The sequence below is a fragment of the Harpia harpyja genome, chromosome 15 (genome assembly GCF_026419915.1).
Source record: "Harpia harpyja isolate bHarHar1 chromosome 15, bHarHar1 primary haplotype, whole genome shotgun sequence".
NCBI lineage: Eukaryota > Metazoa > Chordata > Aves > Accipitriformes > Accipitridae > Harpia > Harpia harpyja.
In genome coordinates, this window is record NC_068954.1 from 29,703,435 (window position 1) to 29,718,075 (window position 14,641).

General features: G+C 48.3%; 3 protein-coding genes and 1 long non-coding RNA gene across 4 annotated transcripts in view; 3 read left to right on the forward strand and 1 right to left on the reverse strand.

Moving 5' to 3' along the window:
- SCN8A (sodium voltage-gated channel alpha subunit 8) overlaps positions 1 to 3,572 on the reverse strand; it is a 59,951-nt gene extending 56,379 nt beyond the window's left edge. Inside the window, exon 1 of the mRNA XM_052809832.1 lies at positions 3,457 to 3,572. The gene's annotated coding sequence lies outside the window, so the exon portion shown is untranslated. The remainder of the gene's footprint in view (positions 1 to 3,456) is intronic.
- Positions 3,573 to 3,975: 403 nt separating this feature from the next.
- On the forward strand, positions 3,976 to 7,581 carry LOC128151972 (uncharacterized). Its single transcript, XR_008238505.1, has 3 exons — positions 3,976 to 4,205; positions 4,337 to 4,432; positions 6,944 to 7,581. It is a non-coding gene; the product is annotated as an uncharacterized LOC128151972 (long non-coding RNA).
- Positions 7,582 to 7,619: 38 nt separating this feature from the next.
- LOC128151968 (putative methyltransferase-like protein 7A) lies at positions 7,620 to 10,133 on the forward strand. The gene is made up of 2 exons (XM_052809861.1): positions 7,620 to 8,216; positions 9,872 to 10,133. Exons 1-2 carry the CDS (start codon positions 7,722 to 7,724, stop codon positions 10,106 to 10,108), a joined length of 732 nt encoding a protein of 243 aa, XP_052665821.1. The 5' UTR covers positions 7,620 to 7,721; the 3' UTR covers positions 10,109 to 10,133.
- Positions 10,134 to 11,738: 1,605 nt separating this feature from the next.
- LOC128151971 (putative methyltransferase-like protein 7A) lies at positions 11,739 to 14,004 on the forward strand. Its single transcript, XM_052809863.1, is given in 2 exon segments — positions 11,739 to 12,827; positions 13,765 to 14,004. Coding segments are annotated over 2 exon segments (741 nt in total). The 5' UTR covers positions 11,739 to 12,323; the 3' UTR covers positions 14,002 to 14,004.
- Positions 14,005 to 14,641: the final 637 nt, after the last annotated feature.

The window sequence follows — 14,641 nt, forward strand, 5'->3', positions numbered from 1 at the left end:
GTCTTGAATCTGAGCTAACATCAAGGAGGGTTTGCAATACACTTCTGCAGCAGTAAGCCACCTGTTCTTTACTTGCATTCTCCAGCTTAGCAACCGTCTACTCCACACAGAAGTGAAATAATAGGGCGTAAGGGGGAAAGTCCGAGCATTTAGTTATTTCTGAACACCACTAGATTCAAGCCAATAGTCCAACAATGACAAGCTCTCTACCCTACTATCACTAACATAAGCCATCACATGCAATCTCCTCTCTGTGGCTTCTGAAATTATTTTCCCCATGCTTGTTCTCAACTCTAGCGCTTTTGTTTTGTTATCTTACTGCACCTTCTTTAATCTAAACCATTTCTTTGAACACAACAATAACTTATTGATTCCAGTGTATTTGTTGATGTCAATGGCCGTTGCAGCCGCTTCGGGAGGAAGGCAATCGATAGTGAATGGAAATCATGTGACCGCATGAACACGGCATGCCCCAGAGTCACATACGGCCTCCAGGGCCAAGCGCCTCTCCAGTCATTGAAGAATAGTAAGGATCAATTGATATGTGAAGCCGTGTCAGTTCATTTTAGTGAAAAAGCACGCTAAACAAGCCAAGCAAACCCACAAATGAATGCAGACATAACAACAAAAAGGAGGAAGGTGGATTTAGATTTTCAAGCTACTTCATTTTCACTCCATGCTGACTTTGTTTCTGTTTTATTTCACCTCCTTCAACTGAGAATGAAAGTACATCCACGCTCAATTTCTTGCAACATGCAATCACTCTCTCTTCTGTCTGTTAGAAACCTAGCTTTCCACCTCTGTTCACAAAACATTCACATAATTATACTTGTTCCACCGAGCAGTACAATATCTATACCACGATCTAGATAGAAGCCATACGTATGAGCTTATATAACTGGTTAAATTATTTGTAATAGGTCCAGGTCCTTCCACCCAGGATCAATGACACTGTAGAAGTGTTGAAACATGCAAAAAAGGACCAAGTAGCCCTGTGGTCATGTTGTTAATCATTTCATTTAAACATCCTCAAAGCTAAGAATGGGGACTTTCTAAACGCACAGCAGATGGGAAACACCACTGGCCAAGCTCTGAGGGGCCTTACACTTAACTTGTAGGGAAATCTGCATTATGGAGTGCTGCTATGAGCCCTGCCCATTTGTTTGTCACTCTGAAACCCATTAACCCCCCTCCTGTCGCTTTACAGCGCCCGAGGCTATTTATAGATTACAAACAGCTTCAAGAACTTTACGTAACGAGCATTCTCCCCCCCCCCCCCCCCAAAAAAAAAAACCAAACCCGACGAGATCCAGCGAGCGGTGGTGAGCCCCGGGTTGGGGACCCCGGTTGGGGGAGGGCGGGGGAGCGGCCCCGGGAGCTGTCCGCTTCAGCACCCGCCGCCCGCCCAACCGGAGCCAACTCCGGTTCTACCGGTCCCTCCAACATCCCAGACAACGTTCTCAGAGGAAAAACACCGGGGGAATGGCGAGAGGAACTCCCCCCACCCAACGCCGTTCCCTCGGGAAGGAAGTGCTCCAAGGCAGCCGCCATCGGGGTTACCTCCTGCACACCGCCTGTCCCGTATCGGCGTCTCGTTTTCGAAGAGCATCCATCACCAACACAGAAAAATAAGCGCTCCTCTGCAAGAATTATTTCCGGGCCCTCTCCTTCCAAAACAGGACTGCCAGCCATCACCCATGAGAAAACCACTGATGTAATGCTTTCTTCCCTTTCTGCCTCTAAAGATACCGGGAGGAGGGGGCAATCGGGCTCCTAGAACACCCTCGTTCTTCATAATTAAATCTTCCCCAGTGTGAAATGAGGACATACGGGTCATGGGTACCCACTGGGGGTGGAATGCTGCAGTGTTGCAAGGACTGGGTTACACGTCTACACACAGCAGAAATACAACCAGTGCCCCATAAACCGACCCCACCTGTCCAACTCCTCAAGGATCTCATGCCAAACCCCCGCAACACAGCCCACATGGAAAGCCAGCAGTGGATGAACCTACCACACCTGGGATCCCTCGCCAAAATTCAGCTCAGGCCCCTTACAGAAGACTAGCTCCAGCTGTGTTGGCCCTCACGCACAGGCTTTCTGCTCACACACACTCCCCTTCCCGTCAGACTTTTAGACTTTACCTCGGATCATCTGCAGCTACTGCCGTGGAGCGTCTCTTCCAGCTTCCCCACCCCCACATCAGCTGGGCATAATTTGCACCAGAAAGGAGGGGGGGGGAGGGGAAGAAGACACCCAGATTTTTTAAAAAAAGAAAAAGCTTGTGAACATGCAATTCCCTCTCCCCAGGAAGGAAAAAAAAAAAATAAAACAAATCTGCCCTCACCATTCCCCCAAAATCTGTGTGGCGGAAGGAAATAAGAGCGCAAACCATGATGCCAACATCTGGGTCAGGTTGGAACCTCAAAGCTGCCCCATGCATCTCCCCCACAAAACTCCGTCCTCCAACTTCTCCCCCTCCCCTGGCAGCAGGAGTCTCAGGATGCCAAACAGTAGGAGAAAAGGGGGGGGTGGCGGAGGGCTGTACCAGCTCTGCAGCTAGGGCTGAGGGGGGAAGGGATACAGAGAAGAACTCCAATTATCCCTCCTCTCTCCCTCCCCACAATGCAGACAAAGAGCACAACCCCAAATTTAGGGGCCTGGGAGAAGGGCCCTGTGGGCTCCCTGGCTTGTGGGATGGATGGACGGATGGATGGAGAAGGTGGCCCAAATGGAGCTCCTGCTGCTCCAGGTTGAGGGTGGGTGTAGCAGGAGATTGCCCCCTCCCAGCTCGGGGAAGGCTGACCCCAAGGCCGCAGAGACAGCCGGCTGGAGGGCTGGCAACCCTCCCTTCCCCGCGGGGCTTGGGGAACCTCAGGCTGCAGCTGAGGGGGGGGGGGGGTATGGTGTGAGGGAGGGGGGGGGAAGAGGGTGGCTGGACCGTCCCCCATCATCTGGGGCAGGGTCGGCCGTGGGAGCCTGGAGGACCCAGGCCGCTACTTGGGCGCGGAGGGCGGTGTTGGATGGGGAGAGAAGCGGGGACACCCCGGTACCCCCTCCCTGAGCGCAGAGTGAACGGGCATCCATGGGGGCGAACTCTCCTCTGAGAGGTGGAGAGGGGAAAGGCTCCCAGGGCCCCCCCCCGCGTCGCTGCAGCCCTCCGCCACCGCTGGAAGAAGTGGATTTGGGGCGGGGGGCTAGTCCTGCCCCCCCCCCCAGCCGGCTCCCCACTGCACCAGACATCGCTCCCCATGCAAGCCAAGAGCTGCTGGAAAATCGCTCTGCGGCAAAGCCCCCGCCCGAGGAGGGGGGTAGGGGGGGAAGAGTGTGTGCTGCTGAAGCGGGGGGGGGGCATGAATTTAAAAAAAAAAAAAAAATTAATAAAAAAATAAAAAAATCCGGGGAGCAAAGGCTGGGAGCCCCCGGCCGCCCCCCGCGCCGGGGCTTGCAACTTACTGTGGCCGCTGCACTAGCGCGTCTCCCGCAAGGCGTTGCTGGACTGCGGAGGTGGGGGAGCTGCAGGAGGAACTGCGGTTGTCGCCATCTTGGTGCGCTGCCTGCGCTGCCCCCCCCCCCCCTACACCCCCCCTCCCCTCCCCGCGCGGCGTGCCGGCCCCCTGCCCAGCCGCTGCCTGCCGGCAGAGGGCTTAGGGAGCGTGGCAAAACTCCCCGCGCCCGCACCGAGCGGCTACCGGCCGGGGAGTGAGGGGGGGGGACACACGACCGGGGAACCCCCTCCCCTCCTCCTTCTCTAGGGAGCCGGGACAGCCCGGAGGAGCCGCTTCCCCGAGTGCCTGAGGAGCTGAGCCCTACCTGCCCCCCCCACCCCGAGAGGTGCCGCCGGCTTCAGGGGGGCAGCTCTAGGCCAGGTTAAGCTGAGCTTACGCGAACTGCCGCTCAGGGATGAACTGGGGGGGGGGGGGGGGGGCTGCCCAGCCGGTACCGGTACCACAGAGAGCACACCCCCCACCGCGATCGTCCGAGATACTGGGAACCATGGCGGTGTCGGTGGAAAAAATCCCGGGCTGCTGGAGATGCTCAGCTTACCCCAGCAGCCGGCTGGCTCCTGTCCGGGCGGGTGTGCAAACAGCCCGGGGATGAATGTGGCTCAAAACCAACAATTTCGAACTAGCAGAGCCAAACTTAGTTTAGGCCAGCATTTGACCACAGTCTAATTTACTATCCACGCAGAACAGACCTCAGAAGTAAGTGCAAAAGTCCTGTAACAAACACACGCAGAACGTGATCTGTGATGGGTGTCATCAGCAGAGCAAAAGGAAAACTTTGTATCAGCCAAACACTTTTTCTTTTTTCTTTTTTTTTTTTTTTTTTACAGTTTGAAGATACACTAAAACTTCAAATGGCCATGCACATCACAGACTGCATCACCAAGAAGAGCTCCGTGACCTCATCCCTGGACTATCTGGAAACAGTAAGATTTTACAAAAGAATTAAAAAAGTGCCAAAACGACATTTACGTCCTACATGCAGTGATGCTCTTTGTCCGTGTCGTGGTTTAACCCCAGCCAGCAACTAAACACCACGCAGCCGCTCACTCACTCCCCCCCACCCAGTGGGATGGGGGAGAAAATCGGGAGAAGAAGCAAAACCCGTGGGTTGAGATAAGAACGGTTTAATAGAACAGAAAAGAAGAAACTAATAATGATAATGATAACACTAATAAAATGACAACAGCAATAATGAAAGGATTGGAATGTACAAATGATACGCAGTGCAATTGCTCACCACCCGCCGACCGACACCCAGCCAGTCCCCCGAGCGGCGAATCCCTGCCCCCCACTTCCCCGTTTCTGTACTGGATGGGACGTCACATGGTATGGAATACACCGTTGGCCAGTTTGGGTCAGGTGCCCTGGCTGTGTCCTGTGCCAACTTCTTGTGCCCCTCCAGCTTTCTCACTGGCTGGGCATGAGAAGCTGAAAAATCCTTGACATTAGTCTAAACACTACTGAGCAACAACTGAAAACATCAGTGTTATCAACATTCTTCGCTCTGAACTCAAAACATAGCACTGTACCAGCTACTAGGAAGACAGTTAACTCTATCCCAGCTGAAACCAGGACAGTCCGGTAGATCTACGCACTGTATTGGCTTCTTCCCTCTAATTACGACTGGGGCTATTAAGATTTCTTCTCAAAGGTCCTTCCTCAGGACCTGACAGGTTTCTCAGGGAGCTGTGGAGCTCCCCAGTGCCCAGCAGCTCACTAAAGAGGTGGAAGTCTACTATGGAATACTGTCCTCACCTACAACCCCATCATATATGTAGATTTCTGGTTTTTTCCAGTAATATAGTGAATAAGAGAGTACTAATAATTGACCCAAGTTACCCCTCTTCATTTAAGAAGGACAACTCCTCCTCCTTTATATACAGAATGTGTGCCTATAATGTTACACCTATAGTTTATAACTGCAATTTTAGGATCAATTTTTATTGTTACGTAGTTCTTGTTCTCCATAAGACTGTGCCTGTGTTGCTGAAAGAACAACCTGAAACACTGTATTAGGTTGCTGTTTCAGAAAAAAAAAAAAAAAAATATATATATCCACCTTGCAGAAATGTCCTCTTCACAGAATTTTAAATCTTTGTCCTCTGACCAGAGCTTTAGGGTTGTGTGCTGAGCAGACAAGCTAGCAGGACACAGCACTGTGCTGGAGAACTCATTTATCTTGCTTTAGAAATGACACAGGAACTAAATCTGCCCTCACTTTACATCGCTGACTTTTATGGGACTACCCTACTGTAACACAAGGGCAGACGCAACCTAAAAAATGTAGATACCTCAATCCATAACTAATCAAAAGCAGTTACACACACATTAAATATGCTGCTACAGAAAGCTACAGATTCTGAGAAATTTTCAGTCCAAACTGGACCTTCTGTAGCTTGGTTCTCACTCAGGCTTAAACTTCCAGTAGCTGTGAAGTAAGTGGAAATAAAAACACTGAAATATAGGAGAAAAATCCACTGATAGCAAACTGCTAAGAAACAGGATAGCACCTCCCAAATACAGTGTTTAAGCATCCAAACGTCAAAGTTAGGTCACATAACATAAGAAAAAAATACCTTCTCTACATAGCTAATGGTGCCAGCAGCTTGAAGCACGCAGTGCTGCACCCAGGCAAAGCTGCCAGCACTGGCCAAAGGGACCAGGCGGGCAGCGAGGCAAGCCGACCCCCGGATGGAAATGCCGCAGCACACCCGGGCTTCCAACTAGGGCACCCACAGAGCTGCTGGGAACTGTGGGCACACGGGTCCCTTTGGGGCCGGCCACGCACCAGAAATACTTCAAGGACATTCTGGGGCCCCGAGGGTGTTATTACAGTTTGTATAAGATATCTTTAAGCAAGGCGCTTAAAGAAATAAATAGGTCAATGCCCTCAGAGGTTGAACAGTCACAACAAACCAAAAAAAAGTTCCTAATTGACCTAAGTGATCCTGGCACAGCCTAGGAGAGACTCTATCCCGGATAAGAGGCATGAAGTTCCGCCCAATCCCTATACGGAGTTATACTTTCGGCGACTGCCCCATCCACCCTTCTGATCAGCCATCAGGACTATCTAATTCGTTATCCCGATCCAGGTCGAAAGGGAATCCTCAGAAAATGTGCACACTCAGGGTCTGAAAGTATTTCCAAAATAATGCTGCCTTGTAAAGCAGATAAATATTACAACTCCAGCTAATGGTTTTGCTTGCCTGTAATCAGAACAGTAAAACTAATAAAACCTCTCCTTGGGTTAAAAGAGAACAAAACCACCCAGAACTTAGGCAACAGAACTAAGATAATTCTGTAATTCTCGATCTGAACAGTAACTACCTGGCACTGTGCTGTCTCTTTAAGGAGCACACAGCTGCTTAGTACAAAAAAAAAAAAAAAAAATTGCTTGATAAGGATACTGCCTTTTCCTTATTTCATCATTACAGCCCTCACTTCTCCCTTCACCTTCGGTGTAGTGACCTCTGAATTGCCTCGTCAGTTCCTAGGCTTTGTGGACAGGGATATGTCCTATACACACCTCTGCAAAGCACACGGGCTGTCTGTCCTTCTGTCATAATAACCAGGTGACGGTATATCTTTGCTACAACAGACACCACGCAAGCCAACTGAAGGTAAACAAAGTTTAGTAGCTGGAATGACCCTGTAATTTAAACAAGTTGTTACATGGGGGTAGCCAGAGAGATGGCTGCGGTCCAAAAGACTTCTCCTACACCCTGGGTGCAATCCTGCTCTTACACAAGGTCTGTATCTCCTCTCAGACGAGCTGGTACCTAAACCTGCGGGATCACAGTAGGGATCCCAGCCGGTCGGTCAGAGGCACGATGATACAGCACTCCACAAAACGGATAAGCAAAATACTCGTGTGAGGTTTGGAACGGTCGTTTCTCCCAGATAAGGGGCTCGAAGCAAGGCAGGATCCGAGCTTCGGGATTCAATTCAGTTAAACGTTTACGTACAGGCAACCAATTCAAACCAACGTGCTCCTGCCCCCGCCCCCGTCCAGGGCTTCCCTGCAGCTCCGCACAACCGCGCCGCTGCTGCTTTAAGAGGACGCTTGGCGTCCAGCCGGACAGACGGCCGGACAGACTGACGGCCGGACAGACTGACGGACATACACATCCGGTTCAGAGGTGGCCCCGGCAGCAGCGAGGGCTGCAGACCGAGCAGGGTGTGCACGTCGCCTGACACCGGTCACCTCCGGGGATGCTGCTCATTGCCTCTCTCCAGCGATGCGTTCAGCTCCTCCTCTTGCCCCTCCACGTTCTCGCCTGCCTGGGCTTCTGGGGCTCCTTCTATAAGAAAGTCTTCCCACATGTCATGGCGAAGGTGTCACCCATCTACAACCACAAGGTCTACAAGCAGAAACAAGAGCTGTTCAGCAGCTTAAGAAAATTTGCTGGCCCTCCGGGCCAGCTCGTGTTGCTGGAAATCGGCACGGGCACTGGCACCAATTTCCAGTTCTGCCCCGCGGGCTGTCGGCTGACGTGCACCGACCCTAATCCCAATTTCAGAAAGTTCCTCCTCAAGAGCCTCTCGGAGAACCAGCACCTTAAGCTTGAACATTTGGTGGTTGCTTCTGGCGAGGATCTGCATCAAATTCCAGATGGCACCATGGACATGGTGGTGTGCACCTTAGTGCTGTGCTCGGTGACCAACATCAAGAAAGTCCTGATGGAGGTTTTGCGAGTGCTCAGGCCGGTAAGCTGCGGCAGCGCGAGGGAGATCGGGGATGCTGATTTGTGTCATTGATAAGCCAAGTTGTGTGTACTGACCTACACTTAGGATAAATGCCATCACCTTCGCCAGGCCAAGAAAGAGTTTAAAATCAACCAGCATACCCACTTATCCACTCCTAAGTCTTTTTTTTTTTTTTTTTTGCCCTGCTTCACCTGCAGATGAAAGAACCACCTCAGCCTGCTTCCCCTGTCCCTCCTCAGCAGGTCTGGTGCGCTGCCAAGCACGGAGGAGGTCTGGAGTACCTGCAAGGTGGTGCCGATTGCCCGGGGCAAGTGAGAGGCACAGCTACTCAATCTGAGCAGCCTGGCTCCTGCACTTGCAGCTGGGCAACCTGCAAAAACTCCAAGGCCAAAGCTGTTTCAGAAAGAAAGAGAAAAGAAGAAAAACCAAAAAACCCACCCCAGAATACAACCCAGGAGGTGCTGGGAGCTAGGAGGAGGAGCAGAGCAGTGCTGGATAAGCAGGATTACTGCAGTAGAATGGTGGAATACAGGGAGGGAAGCAGGAATGTGCATTGTAACATGGGTAAATTATTAACAACCATTTCAGTTCATAGTTGCCACGTGTATGTATTCTCTAGCGATTCTCTCTCTTATCTTTAAAACTTGTCCACCTAAGCAGGTATTTTCATTATAATCTAAGGTGACACTTGTAAAATGCCACATTCCCATACTGCTCTTCCAATACTTTTTTCTCCATTCATCTCAGAATAACTGGGCAAGAGTTTAAATTAAGCTTAACAGAAATCCTATCCACACAGGTGAGCTAAATCTGTGTAACTGGTCAGAGTGTCCACGGGTAAATGAGACTTCAGCCTGCGTGTGGCTGAAAACCTAATTAATTCCTTGAGGCAATCTTGTACACTCCTACAAAGCAAAACTAGGGAAGAGGGAGTAAGATCATACCCAACACGTTCCACTAAGAAGGGGAAGGAAACATGAGCTCTGAACCCTTGACTTCTTCTCTGTTTGGCTCCACTGAACAAGTTTCACAGGAAAGGTTTGCTTACAATACTAGATTTGCTTTTTATCTGTTATTTATAAACATGGAAAGACATTGAACAGATGTGGTCAAAGATACAATTAAACATTGATAGGGTTCACGAGACTGATAATGACGAAACTATTATGCACTACGTACACTGACTGTAGCCTCTTCCTCACCCTGGGACACTAGATTTCTGCCTGCTAAAGCTATCTCACACATTTTATAAACATTAAGAAATAAACTCTTTTCCTTGCTGGTATGTAGGGTAAGCAAACTGTTTATTCACATTTCTCAGATGAGAAATACTGAAACGCAGGGAAGTTAAAGTGGTTTGTCCAAGATCATCCAAGGCAGAGACAAAAACCTGGTGCCAGCAGTTCCTGCTGTCAGACCGCACTGCCTCTTGCACAATGCTAAGTTGTGCCTATCAGTAAACGTGTAGTCATCCAGCAATAACCACCATCTTCAACAAAATCTGAATGGTAGGCACTTTTAGAGACTTTGCTGTTCAAAACAAACATGATTCTAGCATGCATAACATCTCGGAAAGGAGGCTGGTCTTCAGAGAGGTGATAAAAGGCACAGAGAAGTGAACAACCCTAAGTCCTTTTCATGGCACTGTTTTCCAGAGTGGAGCTTTCTACTTCTTGGAGCATGTGGCTGCAGATCATTCCAGCTGGACCTACTTTTGGCAAAAGGTCTGCGACCCAGTCTGGCAGTATTTTGGAGATGGGTGTTCCTTGAGCAGAGAGACAGAGAAGGAGCTGGAGAAAACTAATTTCTCAGAACTGAATCTGAGGCGCATTCATGTCACGCCTTACTGGATTCCTAGTAGTCCTCATATCATTGGGTATGCAGTAAAATAAATGACCATGAGCGCTGCGGGACACAGGACCTCCCTTCAGTACTCCTTTCATGCTTTATAGATGGTTTTTCACCCTTGCAGTCAGCCCATATACAGCAGCTGGCTACCCAGAATAAAAGTATGAAAAACTTCCTGAGCATCCACAGCTCATCCAAACTGGGAATCACACTCTTCCATTTGTTAGATAGGTTTTCTGGAGAGAGCTCTGAAATAGAGCTGCTGCACAGGGACCAGGCAAACAGGAAAGAACTCTAGATAACACGTTTCAGTCCAATACAAAATAAAGGAGGAGTCAGCATCTTAAAAGAGTTGAGAAGGGGGAGAGGGAAGAAAGGGAACAGAAGATAGATGCAAGCAAGTACAGGGGGCTAACATGTTTCTAAGGGCAGAGAATAATGCCCAACCTCTAACGTTTCCAATACAGGACACATGCATAATAGATACAGCATCACTACGAGCATTTTCATTTCAGTCTTCCCATTATGAAATACGTTTACGAGCAGGCGTTCATTCGCCTGTGCCAGTACAGCCCTCCCTGACAGGACTTTTGTTTATTCAGGGAAGTGCTCATTACAACACCAGTTCACTAGGCATAGTCCTCACTGGCCATTAGATGCTAATGCTATCAGCGCAGATTTAATGTGAAACAGCCACCTACAAAGCAAAAATGGAAATTTTCTTTACACTGGGAGAAAACTGGCATTTGTTAAATCAGATAGCAGAAATCTCATCTCTGCTGTAAAATGCTGTTACTAGATCAGCCACGTCCTTAGAGCCCTTTTGTCATGTTTTACTAACATGTTTTACCTATGCTTAAACTCTTCATTTTCTACTCCCCCTCCAATCTAGATCACACCTTAAAGAGGTCTCTTTTAAAAGCCAGGAGTTCCATTATAAAAGTTTTCCAGTTAAACTCCCCTAGGAGACCAAGAGAAGGTGCTGCTCTCTTGGCCACTATTTAACCTTTTCTATGATTTCCTGCAGTACAGCAGCAAAGAATTAAAACCTGGTACAGACAATATTTATAAGAAATTAATGTATTTTGTGCTCCATACACATCCAATTGGTCTACACAGAAAGTAACTCCCATTGTTCAAATTTGTTTCTCTAATGTAGTGGCCACAAGGTGGAGGTATGAAGGTATGACAACACAGTTTGTTAATAAAGCAGTCTAGTAACGATGCTGCCGTATGCTGGATTTTATATTTGCTTTATTCCCACTAGAGGGAGGAAGTAACTCATCGGACAACAGGACTAGCTGTCACTCAACAGAAAACCAAAATTCTCCAGTGCAATTCACAACAGAACTGGGACCTTAAGTCCTTCAGCAATTAAACGCTAGTGGCTAATCTACACTGCTGCCAAGTCCTTTGAAAAAGCACTGGCGACTGCAAAGTTGAAAAAGTTTTACAGAATGCATTTAGCATAGAACGGACCATTCATTGTTGACTCAAGCTTATGAAGTTAATAAAACCAAGCCATACACTGTATGCAGCGATTACCGAATTAATAAACTGTTTTATCTCTGTTCCATGATTCCCATCAAAGGTCTGAAAGATAACTAAGAAAAGCAAGCTGATTCACTGCAAAGGAGCCCATATGTGCATACCAAACTATTTTAGGTGTCCACGAAGTGGAAAGACTGAAACCTGCTGTGGCAGAGAGAGCACAGAGCAAGTAGCTGTCTAGCTCATCCAGCTACTTACAACGGGGTGGTAAATTAACTCTTAAACAAACGTGTTTTAACTGAAATGTTAATCAAACTCCTAATGAAACGCCTACAGCAAATCCAGAGTTTGCATGAATTTCCTTCGGCTCACTAAAGACAACATACGGTTGCTTTAAGAAATACGACCTGTAACCTGAAACTGCTGAACACCAAGTTAGGGCATCTCATGACATGTTGCCAGTGGTTACATACAAAGTTGTACTGCCCAGTTTGTCCCAGTTACTTAACAGATCGGCAGCTCCTCTTCTGCCAGAGCTGGGACGCTACAGTCACTATTTGGTATGCAGTCCTGCCTTTCCCTTCCTTGCCTGTGACCGGACTTTAAAATCAGCTTTAGAGAAAAGTCTACCAGATCAATCCAAGGAGCTGAATACACTTCAAGAGGAACACAGAAAGTACATGAATGCAGCTCACTCTGAATTTCAAGGGCTCTAATTCACAGAAGAACTAGTTTTGCTCAGTACAGATCCTCTGCCCTAAGCTGGAAATGACAGAGGCCAGCATCCTCTTCCTCCGTGCCTGCCTCACGCTGCTTGCCATGCCCATCTACCTACTATCATTCCTGGGCATCTGGGAGCCTTTCTGTAAGAAGATATTTTTTCCTTTCTTCTTAGAGAAGTTTTCTGCAATTCACGAAAGGAAAACAAAGAAGCAGAAGCAGGAGCTATTTCATAATCTCCCTGACTTCACGAGGCCCTCAGGAGCGCTGAAGCTGCTGGGGATCGGGACTGGCTGCAGTGCTAACTTCCAGTTCTACCCACCAGGCTGCAGAGTCACATGCACTGACACAAACCCCAACTTCCAGCAAGCCCTTTCGAGGAGCGTGAACAAGAACCAGCTTATCTACTAAGAGCGTTTCCTACTAGCTGTGGGCGAAGACCTGCACCAGGTGCCCAGCGGTTCCGTGGATGCTGTCATCTGTGCCTTTGTCCTCTGCTCTGTGCGCAGTGTGAATGGCACCATGAAGGAAGTACTGCGACTGCTCAGACCAGTGAGTATCTGAATAATAAGTTTTGTTACTACCTTTATCATCTATTCCAGAGGCACTGCACCAAAAGAAAAGAAAAGAAACAAAAGGAAAAAAAAAAGTTGGTTTTGAGCTTACAAACGAGACCAAGTTTATTTCCCTACAACCACTCTGCACTGCTAAATAGTGCAAAGCAGTAGCAACATACTGGTCGGTCTGTCCTATTCCTAAAAGTTAAAACCTAAAAGTAACAGTCTGCTAACTAGAACTGCCACTAATTTTATAAGTAATTATGGTATATCATTTAAAGCAGAACTGGTTCCTGTGTTGTTGTCCCTCCCCACACACACCAGATTTTCTTTGGGTGGGAGGCGCTCTGATCAAGACTGAAAGCATTTTAAATGGAACTGCTTTAGCCTCTTAAATGTGGGGCTCATCTACCTGTATGACTAAACCAGTCTAATTAAACGCCTTCATTCCCTGTAGTGTACCAATCAAGCTAAAGATTAAAAACAGCTGTTTTGTTGGGGTATTTTTGCAATAGACTTTCAGCCTTTAAAATGGCATTTTCAAGACAATCCTCTGGGTTGTCAAAAAATGATGAGTTTGAGTAGGATTTATACATTTCTTTTAGTTTCCTTCAAAACAAATTACATGCTAGCAACTGTAATTGAAACAAAAAGACAACAAACTATTGCTATAATAAAAGAGGGATCAAGTAAGTACATCCTTCACGCTTTTTGAATAGGCACTTTGAATCTCTGCAAGCTTCCTGCTTTACATTAATTCCAACTGACATCACAAAATCAAAAAGCAGGCAGGGAAGGGGTGGGAGAATACCGATGAGTGAGCAAACCGCACACACACTGGTCTGTGTTTGAGAGGAGGTGGGATGGAAGGAGAAGTCTGGTGTAACCCCAGCGCCTGCTGCGGCTCTGTAAGGCGACTTTGTTTTCCCCAGGGAGGCGCTTTCTGTTTCTTAAAGCACGTGGCCGCTGATCATTCCAGCTGGAAGTATTTTTGGCAGCAGATCTGCTGTCCAACTTGGAAACTCATCTTTGATGGATGCTGCCTCATGAGAGAGATATGGAAGAATCTCGAACAGGCCAAATTCTCGGAGCTGAACTTACAACACATAAACATAGAGCAGTCCTGGATGCCCGTACGGCCTCACATCATCGGCTATGCTGTGAAGTAACTCACACCGCCCTGCCAGGCCTTCTCCCCTGCCCACGCTGAAATTCCTTGACATAATCAACACAAACAACGCGGCAGAGACTAATCCAGACGTCTGAATCTAGGTAACACAGTAAAGGACTTAAATTAAGTTTCTGATTCAAGCACCAAATAAGAAGAGAGGGTCAGTTTTCTAAACATCTTTGAAGCCCTTGTGCTGCTGAGTGTGCCTTGCCAGACCCCAGTGCAGCCCACAGAGGATCCCAGGAGAAGGCTGCAGGAGAATGCAAAACAGCTCAGCAGGCAGGGGAAAAAAAAAAAAAAAAAAGTATTAACTCAAGAGAACTTCTGCCTACATCTTGTTAACTCTGGGGAAGGATTCCTTCAGGTGTTCCCCACGCTGGGAAGCAGCCAGGCAGCCCGGGCTCCCTGAGCCATCGTCGGCCAGCGCTGGCCTCAACCCTCTCCCCTCGCTCCGTCACGGCTGTTCACGTCCCAACCCCACAGAACGAGCAGCCAGAACAAACCCTTAACACCCAGCTTTTTGAGCTTTTTGCTCAGCCGCAAGTATTTAGTCACAAAAGACGGGGGGGGGGGGCAGCCCCCCCCCCCAATAACACTTACCAAAGCCTCTCGGTCACCTGGCTGCCTGCCCGCCTCTG